This window comes from Anser anser (assembly GCF_964211835.1).
Source record: "Anser anser genome assembly, chromosome: 2".
NCBI lineage: Eukaryota > Metazoa > Chordata > Aves > Anseriformes > Anatidae > Anser > Anser anser.
This window is the reverse complement of record NC_139721.1, coordinates 18,951,008-18,969,728: the sequence shown is the minus strand read 5'-3', so window position 1 is coordinate 18,969,728 and position 18,721 is coordinate 18,951,008. Positions and strand designations below refer to the sequence as shown.

Here is an 18,721-nt window from a genome sequence, read left to right as displayed (position 1 = left end):
CTCTTCACATTCTTTACGTTGCCTCGATTCTGCATTCAATGAATATTTAGCTGAAGGCAATAAAGCCACTGGTCCTATCTATTTAAGCTATGTCCAGCAAGATGTGATAGGCATCAAGACATAATGTGAAACGGTTGAGATTTCTTAATACTTTTTGCTCCTAACCCCAAAATAAACCAATAGCAGATGAGCCTTGTCAACAATTTGCTAGTTGCTTGGTACACTCTGACTACCATGTTCTAGAATGCGCTCTATATATCTGGTTGGTATTAAAATGCATAATGAAGAACATATTTACATCCTGTATTTTTCCAATCCTGTTCACTATATGACAGGATTAATGGCCCTACAGTTCACGTCAGGAGCCAAATTGTTCTAATAAAATAAGAAGCAGCTATCTCCTGAGAGGCTGGACAGGGCACAACTTGTTTATTGTCAAATCTGAAACAATGCTAACAAAAGAGAGTTTTACTAAATCTCATTCATGCCCATAATATTTTACATGCTAAAACTATGCTGAGTAAATAAAATTCAGAAACCTGAAGGAAATCCTATTCTCTTATTTTCATTGAGCATTAGGAACGAGTTTGGCTCAGTACTGAAAACAACGTGTCTTCTAGTTCACCTCAGCTACTTCTGAGATACCTAAAGACTCATCATAATCTACACAAGATATGGAAAGTACTGTGCAAACAAGCAAAGGAACAGTCATAGTAGAAACCATGCAAATCACTGCCTAAGTAAAGTTTGTTCACAGACATATCTTAACCAACAGTCACATCACAAGTGAACCAGTGGTGATATCCTCATTCCACCAAGGTCAATGGAGGATGTGCCACAGCTTTAGCAGGGTCAGAATTCTTCCTGTGTCTTTGCCTTGAAGAACCTACTGACCAGTTTAAACAAATGAAACTACCCTGCTTTAAAGTCCAAGGGCCATGTTTTAACCATCATGCAGACTCTGCACATCTCCTAAAAGAAGTAAATTCAACTATATTATCTAGTTCTGTTCCTACCTATATTCTGCTATTTTGTTCTGATGTTTATAACTTGGAAGGTCTGATCCTTAGTATTCTATATTCTTTATTTATTTTCTGCTTTTAGTGTTTTTTATACAATATGTTCTTTGGAAGCTTTCTCCATGAACAACTGTGTGATGGTTCATGAAAGAAGAATAAATGATAAAAATTATGCCAAAGATGCTGAGAGGAGGAGTAGAAAAGCCATCTATTTAAAAAGGAGGAAGGTAAGAGAGCAGAATAGGTGTCATTAATCACAGTGGAGAAACCCCAGATTTGAAAGTTATAACTCTGGAAATATATATACATTACCATATATGAACGTATCCAAGTTTTAGAAAGATGTATGGAAGAAGACATCTCAAACTCTCACTATTCCCACAATACAAAAATACACAGCTTACTGCAGGATCTCACTTTAATTTGATCCCAACAGCACTGTGCTTTACATCCTGCTTGTACTTAGCACATTCAAAACATCCTCCAAATCTTCTGTCATTCTCCCTGTTGTCAAACCAAGGTATCAGAGTTTGAGATATCAAACAAAGATGATGGACCAGACTTTGAAATCTTGAACTGGAACAGATGTAGTTAATTTGCTGTTTAGATATATATAGCTTTATCTCCTCATCTTGCAGAAGTAGCATTAAAAAAAAAAAAAAAGTAGCTTCTGTATTTCATATCCACTCAAATCACAGCAAGATGGGTCTCATCCAGGAAGATTGTCACTTTATGGGCATAGAAGCTTTTTTTTTTTTTTAATTAATCCAAATCTGAATTTCCTCATTAAAAAAGAGAAAAAATAAAAATGTATTAAGTTTACCTGTGTACTCTGCATGCTTAGCATTCATGACATTTAAAGCAGAAACTGAAATTACTGTTTGGCAAGGGGCTACTCTTTTTTTTTTTTTGTAATTCTGTGGAAATGCAAATACAGTCTTAAAAACAGGCAAGTAAGATGTTTATAAAAAGCTGAAAGCTACTTGGTTCACATTACATAGATGAAGTTTCTAATGTGAATAATAAGGGACTCAAGAATTAAAGGAAAGACACTGGCAGCTCTGAGGAGGTAAAGACAAATACACTATATACATTTTCTATTCTTAATGTAAGAAATACACATTTCTTAATTTTGAGAATGCCTTAAGCTTTTAAAACTGTTTCCGTTTTCAGATAAGTTACAGTAAAAATCTGTAAGGTGTTCAGTTAAGTATCTCTAAATGCAGGTCTCTTTGATATCTTCATGGCTGAAGTCTGAGGTGTCTCAAGTCTTTTGTCATTTCAAAATCTTAATAACATAATTATCTTATTTAGATATGAAATAAGACGTAATTCCAGTTTTATGCATATATAAATTGTTCGCACTGCAATTAAGTCAGTCTACTGCAAATAACTACTTGCATATGAAGAGTTCCATCCTTTGCATCTGAAAAATTAGTAAAATGTGTCAGGATAAAAACACATTTAAACACTTCTGGACACATCTTTTCATGAGAATGCAGAAGACTTCACATCAGCCAGAACAAACCCTTTCTAAATCTCTTAGATCATTGGCATGGATGCAATGTTCTACATGCAGATGTTTGCTCAGTCAGTGAACCTGAGGAGGCAGGAAACTCATTTATGTGCTTATTATCCTTCATAATAACTGTATACATGCCTAGAGATTAACACTCTAGGACCTCTTAGTAATGCAAATCACTGATACAATTTAAAATGCGGTGTGATAAAACACTACCCTATGCAACAGAGCAACTGAGGCACAGAAACGAAACAAAGACTTGCAGTTCCTGTTTAAGCTGTGAATGCTCCACATTTATTTACATAGGGGAAAAAGGGGAGAGAGAGGAGAAAAAAAACTCTTTGCAGACATGCATGAAAAAAATTCCATTATGGGGGTGGTGGGATAGAAGAATCTGACGTTTAAGACATACTGACCAGCTCTGTTGGTAAGAGAACCAGGCACCTTGGATTCGAATTTCATGCTCTCACCACTAAACCACAATCCCTGCAGAGCATTTAAGTAAAGCTATAAAATGGAACATCAAACACAAAATGCAAAGCTCAAGGATGTATTTGAATACTATCAAACATTCAGCTAATCAGATTTCTCCTTGGCTAAACATACATAAACAAAACAGTGAAATTATTCCATAAAGTAGAATATCATGGAGATCTTTACACGGTTACTACATGGAAAGAGCAGATACTGTTTCTGTTACAAACTAAGCATGAATGACAAAAATCAAGAAATTAATTAACACAGTAACAAGCAATGATGAAAAACAAGTCAACGATGTTTGTGGCTAAACAAAACGGGTAATGCTTAGCCAAAGTTTCAGAAGTTAGCAGTGAGAGACATAAATGAGAAAGGAGGATAATACTAAATGGTTCTGACATTAAATCATTCCAATACAAGCCTCTTGAGAGACATGTTATTCCTCCACAGCACTGCATTTCACCGTGTGCCTTTTCTCATTACATTTCTGCTAGGCTTAACTGTGACTTAAGGTATTTTTTAAGAAAAATCAAGTCCTGAAAGGCACATATTATGCTGAACCTCACAAAAATCTAGAATCAAATACCATTTGATGTATCTTGCTTTTCTATGAAAAGAGGAACTTTGTAATTAAAATTTTACATGGAAATTGATACACTGAGCAAAAGCACTACTCGCTCCAGCAGCAGTGAATAATGGTTCAGAGAGAGGTGTAAGAAACTTCTTGTTGGTAAAGGCAAATGCATATCCTTACTCCTGACCTGTCATACTCGACTCTAAACCTAAAAGCATAAGATAAAATAGTTCCTGTGAAGATCTATAATTTTTATAAGCGTAAATTGTTTTGATTTCCATATAAAAGGATTTCCCATGTTACCCTGCAATGGCCAGATCTCCAAGACTTGGCAGGAATGTCTATAATGGCCTGTGGTGGTGAACATCCATCTCGTCACATGATGTGGGAGCTACCATTTTGTTTTCTTCTAGCCCTCTTCCTGTTCATTGTGATTTGCTTTTTCAGAGGCACTAAGCATCTCCAGTCCTCCTTTTACCTGTCTTTTACCTTATAGAGGAACTCAGGCCTTTATAACCACAGAACTTGGTATTACACCTCTAAGAGATACTCCTCACTTCAGAGAGGTGCATGGGAAAGTGTTGTAAGCACCTCCAAAACACAAAACAGAATAAAAAGTGATTTTAAGGAGATCATCATAGCAGGCGTGTTAAGAGTATGAGGCTACTGAGTTGGCTGACCCCTCATTACCAAAAAAACAGATCATAATAGATAAAAATACCCCTGTGCGACAAACCACTCCACTGAGTCTTCTGTTGGATTTTGAGGTGCGATACACTTTTTTTTTTTTTGCAGCTCTCTCCATCTACGGATATGAATGATGTGTAGCTGTTTATCAGCTAGAGTGCTTACAGTGAGCTCCCAATGGGGATAAAAGCAACAGAATGCAGATGAAAAAATGTTAAGACTTTAGTAATTAGAAAAAGCCAGCTGCCACTAATAAGGAGAAGGAATGTTAAACTGGGATTCTTTTTTTTTTTTTTTTTTTTTTTTTTTTTTTTAAGTTTTCTGCCACTAAGACACAGAAGCCAAGTAAATCACTGGGCTTTTTCACTATATGATTGCTGGTAGAAAGCCATGCATGGAAAAACTACTGCAGCTCATCTGGTAGGAACACAAGCCCTAAATGGAGGTCTTCGTTCAGGTCAAGCTTTGGCAAATTCTAATCCTTCTCAGGTGACATTACTTGTATTCGACCACATCCCAGTTGATCTCTTCAAATATTTTCCTTCCTCTCCTCCTTAAGCCTTCCAGAGTGTGTTTAAGTAGCACAGACTAATGTTATTTTACCCAATGAGCCTCATATTACACCAGGCTCAATATGCAGTAGTTTCACTTAGCGGCTGCTTGGAAAGCTATTAAGAGAAAACAATACGAAACCAAGTCTGTCTTCAGATTCGGGTTTAATAGAGTCACATTTCAACCCTTTTCCAAAAGCTGAAAAACTCTACATGTATTTATGCCACTGCTAATGTTACAAAAACTAAAAGTTGGAAACAGCAAGACTTTTTCCAGGAGGCTGATGGAAAGAACAAAAAGGAATGAAAAAGAGTTTGAGTTCTCAGATAGAGCATTAGAAAAGTGAACTACAGCTCTAAAATAAGAGAAATGCCTGACTTTCAGTCTTTCTGTAGGATCTGACAGTACTATCGTATGGGAGTGCAATATTCACCAGAGCAAGCACCACTTCAGTAGTGTTCGCTACACCAGAGTCAGTTTGGCATTATCCACAGACTTATAAGAAAATGTGTGAGAGCAGAGTTAGTTCTAGTATCCTAATTATTTCACTCGCAAGCCACTCTCTGGTATTTGGAAAAATATTCATCTGAAAAGAAAAAAAATGGGTAACAAGGAACTCCCATGATGTAAAATTAACGTGATGGAAAACCTGATTTTTATGTTACTTGGTAGCTTTAAATGATCCAAATTACCTAGGTAAAGCAAGGTTTTCATCTTCTTTTTTATTTTGCCTCCTACATTTCACTTCCCCTGTGCACCAATAGCAGTTTGGGTTTTTTTGTTTGTTTGTTTGTTTTTCTTCTTTTAACATAGGTAAGAGAAGGGAAGTCAGAGATGGAACAGGTACTATTTAAAGACTTCTGCTGGCCGAGGAGTCTTGCTGAGGGAAGAAATGACAGAACTAGGAACTCCTGTGTCACCACTGAATATGAGGAAGTTCCTCTAGGTTGCTCGGTACTCTTAACACATTTAGGGTTATTACTGCACAGGATTTAGTGCATGTATCTCAGGGATTCCTAAAGGGCACAGGCTCTCCATGTTTCTTCTCTCCTTCTTGTCCCCGAAAAGGGACAAGCTAGGTACCTAAGACATTACCAAACCAAACTACCCTTCCCAGAATCCCAGGAAGGCTGAGGCTGGCCAGGCCCTCTGGAGGCCACCTGGTGCCACCCGTGCCCAAGCAGGGACACCCAGAGCAGGGTGCCCAGCACCACATCCAGGCAGCTTCTGAAGGTCTCCAAGGAGAAGACCCCACAGCCCACAGTGGTGACAGCAGCGAGCCCGCTGAAGTTCAAGAAGTGTTTGGACAATGCTCTTGGACACATAGGCTGATTTTGGGGTGTTTCTGTGTGGAACCAGGAGTTGGACTTGGTGATCCTTGTGGGTCCCTTCCAACTCAGGATATTCTGTGGTTATGTGATCATCTTTGTGGCTCTGTGTTGAACTTTCTCCACTATGTCCATGTCTCTCCTGTAGTGAGAGACCCTTTGGAGTTGTATATATTTTAGTACTACAAATCTTTACAGCAGTAGACGTGCACACCATGTAACACTAGGTTATGTTTATGTAAAGCTTTTGCATGATTCTTCTCAGTTTCACAACACAAAAATTGCATTGAAGCAGTTAATATTTTATTTTTTTTTTAGAATAACAATTGTTGTAGAAAACACAAAATGAACACAGTAAACTTGAATAAGTATAGAAAACACTATAGGTAACCATTTAGAAAAAAAATGGCTACTTTCAACACTACAAAAGTGTTTGTAATTTTTCTCATTTTACTTTGCAACTTTCCAATTGCAAATATTTCCTAAAATGTAATTCCTCAAACAAAATTTGAAGGCCAACAGTGAAGTCCAGCAATATCTGAGACTGAATAAGAGTTACGATGAGCAGTTATTCTGTGGTTTTATTAGCTTAAAAAAGAAACCGTGACCACTGTCACATCACGTCAGCATCAGTGAAGTTACTGCAGTCCTGCATACAGCACTGCTGCTGTGAGAAATACAGCTGGAACCCAAACACCTCTTCAGAAGCACCTTTAAATTAAAAGTACATTTAAATTACTAACTCCCATACTGCCATAACATTAATTTTTTCATACCGAAACACTGCTTTGCATTTGCATAAAACAGAAATTTATTTTGTTGCCACTGTCTTTGATGCATACATGTGTTAACCAAAATTTTTTCACGTGGACAGACTGACAATGAAAGCAATGCCTCTGGGATCCGACATGTACCCACGTACCAGCATGGCAGGCTTCCCCGTGCTGTACCACACCAGGCATACAACCCAGGCATGCTCCACATGACCTGTCCATTTGCAATCAGTACTTGCTGAACATCTTAAAGCCACCACGAGAGACAAGCATCTAGGCCATGTACACTTGGATGGCCCAGGAGCCTATCTAACATGAAGGTCTCTCCCACCATCAGCTGTTGCCCCAGGAGCAGATGACCAGAGCGCAGACACACAATCACCTTACTACAAAAGGTGCCATCCCTCCTCACGTTAACTTTCCTCACAAGTGGCAGTTCAGCAAAGTAGGGGAGAAAAGACTGACTGTTTTGGAGAAGACAGAAGGCCAAATTTAGAGGTGAAACCACCTCCCAAGAATGCTCCTGATGAAGGTATTAGAACATGTAATTCCATGAGGCTAGATAAATAATCCAACACCCCATGAAACGTTATTTGCTTTTACATCTCTTGCAAGAGTGAAGCATCCCAACACAGAGGCCATTTTTAATTATTTTGCAATAACAGGCAATAACTTTAAACAAACTGAAACAAGAAGCTGCTGTCTCATGTTGTAAGCACAACCTAAGGCATCCTGGAGGCATTATAGTGCTCCTGCTGAGTTACAGTTACTTTTGCGGAGTCAAAACTGCGTCCATGCCCATCATTTATTAGCATGCACTGCGTAAAATGAGACATAGACCAGATCTGAACTAGCTGTCATGAAAGGCCAAAGAACACTTCTGCTAGTGGGGGAAAATCCAGCCCAGATTCTCCTCTGGTGACTTCAGTTCAGGGTTTCTTTCTTGGCTGTTGTCTAAGTAATGCTAGCACTACACAGCCCCACCGTAGCTGGGATCCTTAAATGCTATCTCATTATAGATAATGTGAAAGATGATTAAACTTTAATTCCCATTCAAAAGAGTGTTAGCTACATGATTGCCAGTAGATTCAACAGGAAAGTCAGAGGGTTTATAATAAAAACATATCTATCAAAAATTTTGCAGCAATTGAAAAAAGAAATGAGCAGGTCGGTAATGCCTATCTTTGCTAAGCATAGTTGCTGTTTCAGTGGTTTCCAGCCTGCCCAGCAAATTTCAGAACGGACACGCTGGCTGTTGTCAGCACTGCTATACATGTGCAGATTAATCTGTGCATGCACAACAGCCATTTGTCTGATGTGGCTGGTTTGGGTTTGGGTTTGTTTTTTTTTTTGGTATTTCAAAGGTGGCAACCATACGGCTGAAGAGACCATGCATTAGTGCAGAGTATATACTTGTCTGTAACATATTTGAGCCAGCATTTCAACTCAGGAAAAAAAAAATAAAAAAATTATCTGGATCAGGAAGTTTATACTTTGTTGCACCACTGCAATTCTCTATCACAAAAGCTGTTGTCCCTCTGCAGTGTATATCTGTACAAGTTTTTCCCAGTATACACACAGGTACAGGTATTCATTGCTGCAGCCTACTTGGGAGTTAGTAGCAACCTCTCAGTGATTTAAACAAAATAAATACATTTTAGATGACACCTAGAAGCTTACATTCCCCAAACTATTTATCTTTTAGGTCTCTTACTCTGTCTCACTACATCTACGTTTGTGTCTGTTTTTCCTCAAGGTGAAGAAAATCTTGATGTTTCGCCAAAAAAATAAAAGTTTCTGCAAGGTAAATTTGAGACTAGTAACAGTGAAACTCTGGATTATTTTTAAGTTTACATTTTAAAAACCCTAGAGAGCAAAAAATATTATTTAAACACAGTAAAATTTTACTAGACAGACTTTTAGAGCACTTTGAATCTATATTAACCATATATGATATTTGCTGGTGCCCTCTTCAAATAGTGTTTATATTAACAGCGTTTATTCTTAAATGTAATTACGTAATTGCATGCCTGTTCTAAATATTGGCTGTAATTAATCACACTTTCCTTACCAGACAAACACCATCCCAGAAAAACAAAACAACAACAACAACAGGAGTGGATAGCTTAAATTCCATTTGCTTATAAAAGGACAAAGTTTCACAGATACATCAAGTACTTGGCTCTACTGAAATCAGTATTTCAAAAAGAAATACGTAACTGATTAATTAATGGATGCCATGCTTAATTACTGGATACCAAACTGCATGCTATCAAAAGATGTTTCACAAGCTTCTCCTGTTATAGTGAAGTAGAAATCACGAACATTTTTGTACTGTTCACCACGTCTTGACAAATGGAATCTTAAAAACCTCCCTTTTCTTTGTGATTACATAATCAGGGTACTTAAGATATCTTAAGAAAAATCACTTTTTTGCCCATACTACTATTTTATTCCTTTCTTTACATTCTTTCACTCCTTACAGTTTGTACACTCAAGTTCAAGAGGAAAGGCCAGGAAATTTAATCACCAATATCTTTCCCATGCTACTGCACAAAATGAAATGTGAAGTGACAACTCGTCATTTAAACAACAAGGAATTCCACCAAAATAAAGTAGCACAAAGCCACATAGATTCATTCTAGCATTGTCTTCAAGAGTATTTAAGTACTAATATAAGGATGATGTATACATGTACATAAAATGCTAACATCTGCTTCATGGACCACAGTTTGATAGGTGAAGCTCAGAGGTGTGCATGTCTTTGAAATCAAGGTGCTGAGATGGGGTAATCCAAAATTAAAGACATACAATTAAGTTCCCAAATCCTTCTAGTTGCACAAGATGTCAGAAAATCTACAGTAAGAAGTACTGTGATACTCCCTCACATGATGAGTTACAGTGGTTGCCTCCACCCCCTGCTCAGAATATCAACCTTCATTTCAACTAAGTACTTTTGACATACAAGATATACAAACATCAATTTCTTGTAATTCCCCCTTCCCCATCTCCATGAAGAAACTATATTGGAAAGGTGGCATTAAATTCTCTGTCTATCAGACTCTCACTCTTGCCTCTCTTGTGTTTGACACCCAGCTGCACCGTTATCTGCCTTTTGGGGAGCACACACAGGAGAGGCCACCACCCTGATCTGTTTCAACTTCACTTCTCCTCAGAGTTTTGGAGAAGTGTTAGTGAAAATGGACAGGATTGTTCACCTCATTTTAAACCATGCGACAGCTGAATCAGAGAAACATAGCTGCATCACTTTTCTCAATTCAGGCCCACAAGTTATCTTACTGCCCACAGATATATGAAGTTTAATAGGTTAAAAAAATAAACCCTGGTCAAAAAATGGTCTTAATGCATGGAGCTGCCCGGACAAAGCCATTGTGTAGACAGGAGCAGTAGCTGTACAACCCAAACTCCACATCTGTCCGATGGTGCTCAGAAGCAGGATCCACTTGACACATCACTTAGTAAGGTGCATTGGTCAGCATCCAAATTTATTATAGTTGGATTCTCTTCACAACCTCTTTTCCACACACTACACCTACAATTCTTTGGGAGGACATTTAACAGGCTTTAAAACCAACACCACTGCCCAGAAAGCAATAGATTCACTGCACATGCATAAAGTGACTTTGCAGTACCCAAATAATGCTTTCCAAAGTATTGCATCTGCTAAACAAACACTACACAGACAATGAGTATACACAGCATGGCAGCACCTAATTTTGGTGTCTAAAGCAGCCCGTGATGAAAGGATCAAGCTGTTACACTAGTGCATTATCAATAGCCAACATATATGAAGTCATGCTTTTCACTAAGAAAAGGATTAGCAAATACTTGGAGTCTAGACAAATACCAGAAGGTTCTCCAACTGTGCTTGAACAAATCTTTGAGGTTAAAAGAGAGGGCATATGTGAGGAAAAAAGTGATTTAATTTAGTATTATATATCTAAAAATCAAATAGATATCTAATACAAAATAAATTCTTCAGGAACTATATCTGTTAACTTTAACAGAGCTGCACCAACATGTAATTTTAATAACAAAGGTCAGAAGGTTGGATGTGGTGCATCTCCTCTCATTCGGTGTTGATTTCAGCTTCCCTCAGAGGCCAATAATACATATCTGAATTACACTTCAATTACAGATAGGGGAAAATGGTCATCTTATTTAAATTTTATTGAGTTTGAGGTATGCTTTATCTGATCAAAGGCAGAAATCTACCATAGGGTGAACTAAATTGTACTAAAAGCTCCATAGGCCCCACTGACTAACACTCCATCAGTTCTAAACGGAAACGTAGACATTCCTGTTGCAGATAATAATGTGTAGTCATGTGAATTCCACCCCCACAGTTTATAATAAAGGATGCATTTTTGGAAAGGGATGTTATGACTCACCTATAAGTTTCTGACTTTGATGTACAGTCCACTGGGAAAAATACGCAACCTGTGATGATCTGCAGGTTTGACTAGACAGTGCCCTCTAATCTATGAAAACAAATCAACTTACATAGCTAAGGGTTTTTTTTTTTGGGGGGGGGGGGGGGTTGTTTTTTTTTTTTTGGTTTTGGAAAAAGAAAAATACCTAGATGAGCAGAAATGAAATGCAGACCTCCATGGGATATTCAGACTTTTGGCAGAAGTAGGAAGAGAAAGAAAATGAAACAAAACAAACAAACAAAATGTTTAAAGACCATTCTCTTTCTTTATGCCTTCAGTTTTGATACTGAACACCTCTTCCACATTCTGTTTTTAAAATAACATCATGTCATTCAATGAAAGCAACTTATATAAAACAGCTCCATGCTAGTATGCTTTATCATATTAATTACACAGCCCTGTATACTGTAGCTGATACATTTAAGTGGGAAACAGTATTATTATTTTTATCACCTTAGCTTCCCTAATTATTAAACACCCTCACTTTTGGTATTTGTCATGCATTTTGACCTGCTCTAGCAACAGGTTTCAGTTAAGCCATAGGAAACATGGTCCCAAAAATTGGAAGCCACACAGTCAAACCAAGTCTATCAAGCAGATAAATATGTCCTTCATCACACTGACGAGCACTTTGAAAATCTTCCTACAGGTTTTAATACAAAAGAATAAAAGCATACACTTATTATGTCTGACCAGACACCCATCTAGCCCAATACCCTCACTCCAAGTGACCTGTAATAGAAGCCAAAAGGATGCATACAGAAAAGGAAAATTATACATAAATCAGTATTATGCTATGTGCTCCCCATTTTCAGCACCCACCATAAAAATCCTCAAGACACCTCAGGGTGTTAGATGCATGTGACCTGCTCCACAGCTATCCTGCCTGGTCTCCAGTTGTTGCTCCAGAAGGTCACGTACATCATCTGTCAAACTTGCCAGGCCCAAAAGGGCATCTTAAATATCACAGACAGCACTAGAATTCTACTTCAGGCAACTGGATCAAGCACCTGAACTTAGGTGTCCACTTTCAAGCTGAATCCCACTCTTGGCATTTTGAGCATCCCTTCTGCAAATCTGCACAATCCACTTCAGCACGGTGCATTGTTAGCTAGTTCGTTATTCCTTCATTTACACAGAAGTTCTCGCTTTTGCTGAAGTTCAAGAAGCTTCCTCAGACTTACCAAACAAGAGAGAATACACAGCCGAAAATTTTACAGCTTGACTTTTCAACAGTTTCGGTGTAAGCATATTCTTACTGGCGTAGTAGTAGGATGTGTACATAAATGTTTCTTAACTAAATATCCTAAGTAGTAAGGGGTAGAAACTACCCTCTAGAGCTTTAGTAATGCTCACAGGTACCTGGGGAATCTCTCCAGAAAGTGTTAACATGTCTTTTACAAATTGTTACGAGTATTTAATGTACAACCTGAGGAAAACAGTTCAAAGTACAGCTTCATAGTAGGATTTTAATCCTTGACCTACAGACAAAAAAATTCAATGTCCTCCAAATGTAGCACGTTTCAACTTCAAAGGGAAGAGGTTAGATCAGATAAGATGTTTGGATACTGTTGGACAATTAAAAGATGTTCTTTATTGTATGAATTTTTGTTGTTTAAGGTAGTACATTGCTCTTTGGAGTTAGTAAAATTCTTGTAAAAGTAGATGTAGTATTTACCTTAATCAAGTATTTCCAGCACAGGTTCTTTTTTCCTGATAATCAAATCCTCAATCTTTCCCACATAGCTGAGAAGGGCTCCAAGATTACCTGCTTCTCAGGTAAGCATATTATTAGGAAAGCTACATCCCCTATATCTAAATAAGCTTTCCTCTAGCTGAAAATCCATGTAACAGATTAATTACTGCTGTGTGGTCAAGATATCCATCTTACATTGTTGTGATACAGATTTAATCCGCATAATTTTGATTCCAGCAACTATGTTCCTCCACATATGCATGTAATCCTATGAGCACCCTAGAAAGAGCTATATTGAGCCACTGACACTTGAGGAAGCTTCCCTTCCCAGGCTTTCCTATTTCTGCCTGCAGATATTTTGCCATCACAATTGTTATTTACCATTCACACATTGCCACAGATGTATTCCCTTTCTTCATGTATACCCAACACAGTGTGAGAGCATCCAGAGGATGAGTATTTATGGTAACCTCTATCACACTCCTTGAATATGAACTCTTATGAACTAAATAGAGAGACAAAATTCCTACACTCACAGCTTTACTTATATCCAAGATCTGCAAAAAAATTCCAATATCCCCATGTGAATGTGTCCCCTTCATATCTCCTTGCTATTCCAGCAGTGGTCTCATCAACTCCAGAAAGTCTCTCTGTAATACAAAGTCTTCGTGTCAATGCCGGCACTGCTATTACATTGACTTTTTGTTTGTTTATTTGTCAGAGAATTCTTTTAGCAACTAATTTTTGGTGGTTGTTTACAATGAAATCTATATTCTTTTCAGCTGATGCTTTTGCAGAAACCCATTGCTCCTCCTGGTAAACCAGGCTGATAGTTTTCATTTCTACATACTACCATTTGGATCTCACGTTTGGGAAAGTTGTTCTCCTCACTTCTCAAAGAGGAGGAAAATCATGCTTGGTCTCTCATACATGACATTCAGTGAAGTGCTCAGATATGAAGTTGTTCATCTTATACTGATTGCTAAAGAGAAGGAGAAATCCAAAGAAGAGATTAAATTTTTCATTGAAGTGAGCAAGTGAATAGGTATCTAAAAGAAGTGAGAAATCAAGTTATACAATTAAACAAGAAAGGGAAAGGAGGTGCTCTGATATTAAATAAGCTAGCTGTGAAATTGGACTACTGACCTTTATGCTGTAAAACCCTTAAGTATATTTTAGAATAGCTTCTAAAAGAAAGGCAAGCGACAGTAATCACCTTCTTAGGATGGAGACTTCCAAAGGGAGAACTTGCTAGAGTGATTTGAGGGAAGTACGGGCTCTGGTCTGAGTGCACGAGGCAAAGCAGTATTTTAAATGAGCTGCAGAAGTAACTAAGTCAAGCAGTGGAGCTAGCAGAATCTGTTGATCGTGATGCATTTAAAGAGTAACTTTTAAGATCATGGCATTGACTAACAAAGCAAAAGTCAATGCCAGGTAGGATCCACATTCTAAGCACAGATTTTTTTGTTCCCCTTTACTGCAGTGTTGCATGCCTTGGTTTGGGAAAGGGTTGAAAGCAGAAGGGTATACAGAGGTCTGGAAATGTCCACTCAGATTTACTAAATTCTTGTTTACTAGAGTATTCCACAGACACACCAACACAGGCATATATATACTTAAAGTTTATGGTATGCAATTTAGCTACTTTTCAAAAAAGAAAAAAAAAGTCAGCTACACATGATATTTGCCATGATTCCAGACTGAATGCAATCGATTTCTACCGCACAGGAGACTCAATCTATGCCAAAAATTTTATTTCATTAAGAAAATGATATTATGGAGCATCTGAGATCATGTAACAGACAAAACAGAATGCCAGAGAAATTTTAACTGCCAGTACCCCACAGTGAATGCCTGATTATTTGCAGATGGGATATGGAAAAATTGTGAAATTATTGGAATTTTGAGTCCTGTACGAAAGCATTACTTCAGACTGCATGTGTCATGGCAAATGTCTATTACAGTTTTGAATACATTCTTAGATTTTGCTTTCAGTACTTAAAACTGGCTGTGCTTACTTCTTTAGGCTTATTAACTGGAAAAGACTGCATTCTTCAAAGCACGAAGCAAAACCCTAAGGTGACAGCACAAAACAGTGCCAGTAAGTCAACTGTCAATACCGATGTTATTTATCCAATAACTAAACTAAAACCTAATCAATCTCCTTTGGAAAAGCCAGTTGTTCAACAAGCACAACAATTGGTCTAAGATCAATCAGTGAACATGAGATCAATTAAAACCAGCTTAAGTTTTTGCAGGAGGACAATTCACACAACTCAAGTTAGATGTCTATTCATTTCAGTACTCCCACAATGCAATCCTTAAGCTCTGTTGTAAAGCAGAAATACCACTATCACCCTCCGCTGTCTAGCCAGCACTCTAAGTAGTTCCACATTTAATTAAAGACACAGTATCCCCTTTGTTAGCACAGATAGCCTGGTCACTTTAAAGGACTGCTATCGTTTTAGCCACACACACAAAAATTAAATTCTGGAAACCATCTGTTGAAAACCCATCAAAACCAAATTGCTTTGCAATTGCATTTGTACCCACTCTGAAGCTTACGCATGCATGAAAGTGCAAACTATTTTCCTTTTGCAAGTTTTGTACCGGCTTAACATTGAAGATGTCAGCTCCCTCCCCTTCCAAGGAAGGCTTTAGCACAATTTGACGAGAAATCCCAGTTTCTTGGCAGTGGAGCCACCTGATTTCCAGTTAACTTTAGAAACGGGGGGGAGACACGGCCCAGAAAAGCACAGGAAAAGGGGCAACAAAATAATTCGGAACATGCAGATGATAAAAACATTTTACACTGAAATTCAACCACCACTACCCCCCCAAAAAAAAAAATAAAAAAAATCAAACGGGAGCCCCCGATAGCCCTGACAGCTGGGGCAGAGCTGCAGTAACCTTTTTGTCCACATGGGTGCTGTACTGGCACATCTCACCGCTCCGCCCGCTCAACTCCGGCAAGCCCGGCTCCAGCATCTCGCCCGAGCCGCCGGGACCCGCACCCCGGGGGCTCAGGACCCCTCCCGGGGCTCCCCCTCAGCCCAAGCCCCCTGCGCGACCACGACCCCCCCCTTAAGCCCTGCGCCCCCCGGGGTTCCCTCAGGGTGCGCGAAGAGGGACCGGGGGGGGCGCCCTGAGCGGTGTCCGGGAGCACACCGGGGACACTGCAGCCCCCTGGGGAGACCCCCGACGGCTTCTTGGGGGCGCTGCTCGGGGTGAGGGCTCGCCGCCCCCCCGGGAAGGGCACCTAGCCCGACGGCGCTGGCAGCGGCGGTCCCCGCCGGGGCTCGGGGTCCCCAGCACGGTGTCACCCCCCCCCAATTTCACCGCCCCCCGGGGGCCGGGCTCACCTGCCCGGGGTGCCTCCGGCGGGAGCCCCCGCTCACCTCTCTTGCTGCGTCTCCAGCGGCTGGCTTGGCAGTGGCCGTAATCCATGCAGTTGAGGATGAGCAGGGCAAAGGAGAAGAGGCGAAACTGCATCCTGGGCCGCTGGGCTGGGCAGCCTCCCTCCCTCCCTTCCTCCGGCGGCGAGGGGCGGCGGGGGCCGGTGCGGGGCTGCGGGCGGCCGGGGAGGGGGCGCCGGAGCTCGGCGGCTGCCGCGGGGCCCGGCGGGGGCTCACTCGCCTCTCGCCCCCCTTCCCACACGCTGCGACCTCCCGGCGGCTTCCAGCATCGCCCCTGCGCTGCGGGGAGAGAGCGGGGAAAAGCTGGGCTCGGGGCTTCCCTCGTCCTCCCCCTCCTCTGTTTCTCCCCGTGGGGGAAAAAATAAAAATAATAATAATAATAAATAGCAAATAAAAAGCCAGGTCCGGGCGGGAGCGGAGTCCCAGAGAGCCCCCCAACTTTTTTCCTTTTTTTTTTTTTTTTTTTTTTTCCCCTCGCTCCCTCCCGGCTCCCCGGTGCGCCCCGGGGCCGGGCTGTCAGGCGAGGCAAGGCGCTATTTATCCCGGCGCGGGGGCGCACCCCGCCCACACTCGCCCAGGTCTCGGGCACGGCGGGGCGAAGCCGCCTCCCCTATCCCCTACTCCCCTACCTCCCCTACACCCCTACCTTCCCCCGGCGGCCCCGCCGCCAGCTCGCCCCGTCGGGCCGGAGGAGCCCCGACGGGGCGACAGCTCCGGACCACATGCAAGCGCTGTGTCCCCCCTCCAAAAATAAATAAAAAAAAAAAAAATAAAAATAAAAAATTTAAAAATCTACAACACAAAACACCCCACCTTCCTCTCTTTATCCTCTCCTCTCGGCGGCAAACCGGGCCGCCGGTGCGCGTCCCCCCCCCGGCCGCCCCTTTTATGCCGGGGGGCGGCCGCGGCGGCGCGGGCAGCGGGGCCGTGCGGGCTCGGCGGGGATGCGCGGGACGTAGGTGGTGCTGTGCTCCCAGCCATGCCGCCCCGCCGCTCCGCCGCCCGGCCCTAGCGCCGCCCGGCGCCGCGCCCCCGCCCTCCGCAGCCCCGGGGGCCCCCAGCGCCCGCCCAGCCCTGCCCGAGCCCCCCCGCCGGCTGCTCCCGGCCCCGCCGCTCGCTCCCGCTCCCCGCAACGCCGCCCTGTCCTTCCCCTGAGCTGCTTTGGGAAACCTCGTCCCGCTCGCTTCTCTCCCCCTTTTTCCCCCTTTTTTCCTTCCCGCAGTGTGTGGTAATTAAATCTGTTTCCTTCTTTCATCCCTGGTTTTAAGATCTTGAGACGTTTATTTTCCCTTCTTTTTTTTTTTTTTTCTTTTCTGCCGGGTTCCTACAACTATCCTACAATCTCACAACCTCCCAAGCCTCTTCTTTGAAGCGCCACTTTCATTATCCCGGGAAAATCGCCCTTAAAGTCCTGAAGTATAAGTTTTGTGAGTGATTTCTAGCGGTTTCTAGCCATATCTCTACTTGGCAAAGCACTCTGTTTCCCTGGTAAGCAGGAACCCAACAGACAAGCGAGGATGAAGTGCGAAGTACCCAGGAGGTTCCAGATGCGTTTAGCTCCGATCCACGAGGGTCTCTTAACTCCTCATAGCATCGGCTGAACTGACCCCACATTTGGGACACGTTGATTTCTCTGCTCCCCCACAGCACCACGGGTACCAACAGACCGCGGCTCCTCAGCTGTGGAGCTGGACCTGTTGGGGTTGCCCCACGAACCCCACGGGACGTGGGGTGACGGGGAGCAGGTGCACAAGGTGGGGAGGCAGCAAGGCCCTGGCACGGCCAGCACCAAGCCAGCTCCTGCACACCCTGGGCTGGCTCTGTGCTGGGGGTCTCTTTTCCCCTCCACCCGACACTTCTGGTTCTGGGAACGTGGTGCTGAAATCCCTGAGCTGCCTCAGGACGCAGCCAGCCAGGGGCTCACAAAAGCAGATGTACTCTTTCCAGAGCAGCAGCGCAACTGCATTCACGTGGCAGTGTGCCTGAGCTAATAAATCCCGTTAGACCCACGCTGGCTTTTCATCTGTGGCCTGGACAACCTGACCACAGAGAGATGACGTTTGGCTGTATGGTGTTTGCCATACTGTCCTGAGACTGCATTTAGCAGCATAATATTCCTCTAATGCAGAGAAGCACTGGTACTCAGCAGTAGAAGAGTGAGTTACAAAGAGGCTGAATTACTTGCCTGAAACCTAAAGGCAGGTGTGTGGCAGAGTCAAAATG

General features: G+C 41.7%; 1 protein-coding gene across 5 annotated transcripts in view; it reads right to left on the bottom strand.

Moving 5' to 3' along the window:
• The window catches only part of RSPO2 (R-spondin 2), a 112,175-nt gene extending 94,682 nt beyond the window's left edge, over positions 1-17,493 (bottom strand). For 3 of the 5 annotated variants that reach the window (XM_083823329.1, XM_083823328.1, XM_083823326.1), the window contains exons 1-2: positions 17,312-17,493; positions 16,445-16,835 (exon numbers count right to left, since the gene is read on the bottom strand). In XM_083823329.1, the coding sequence (XP_083679455.1) occupies positions 16,445-16,835; positions 17,312-17,479 (559 nt within the window). In that variant the 5' untranslated portion in view covers positions 17,480-17,493. The remainder of the gene's footprint in view (positions 1-16,444; positions 16,836-17,311) is intronic. The other 2 variants (XM_083823325.1, XM_083823327.1) reach the window with 2 other exon arrangements.
• Between the last annotated feature and the right edge of the window lie 1,228 nt (positions 17,494-18,721).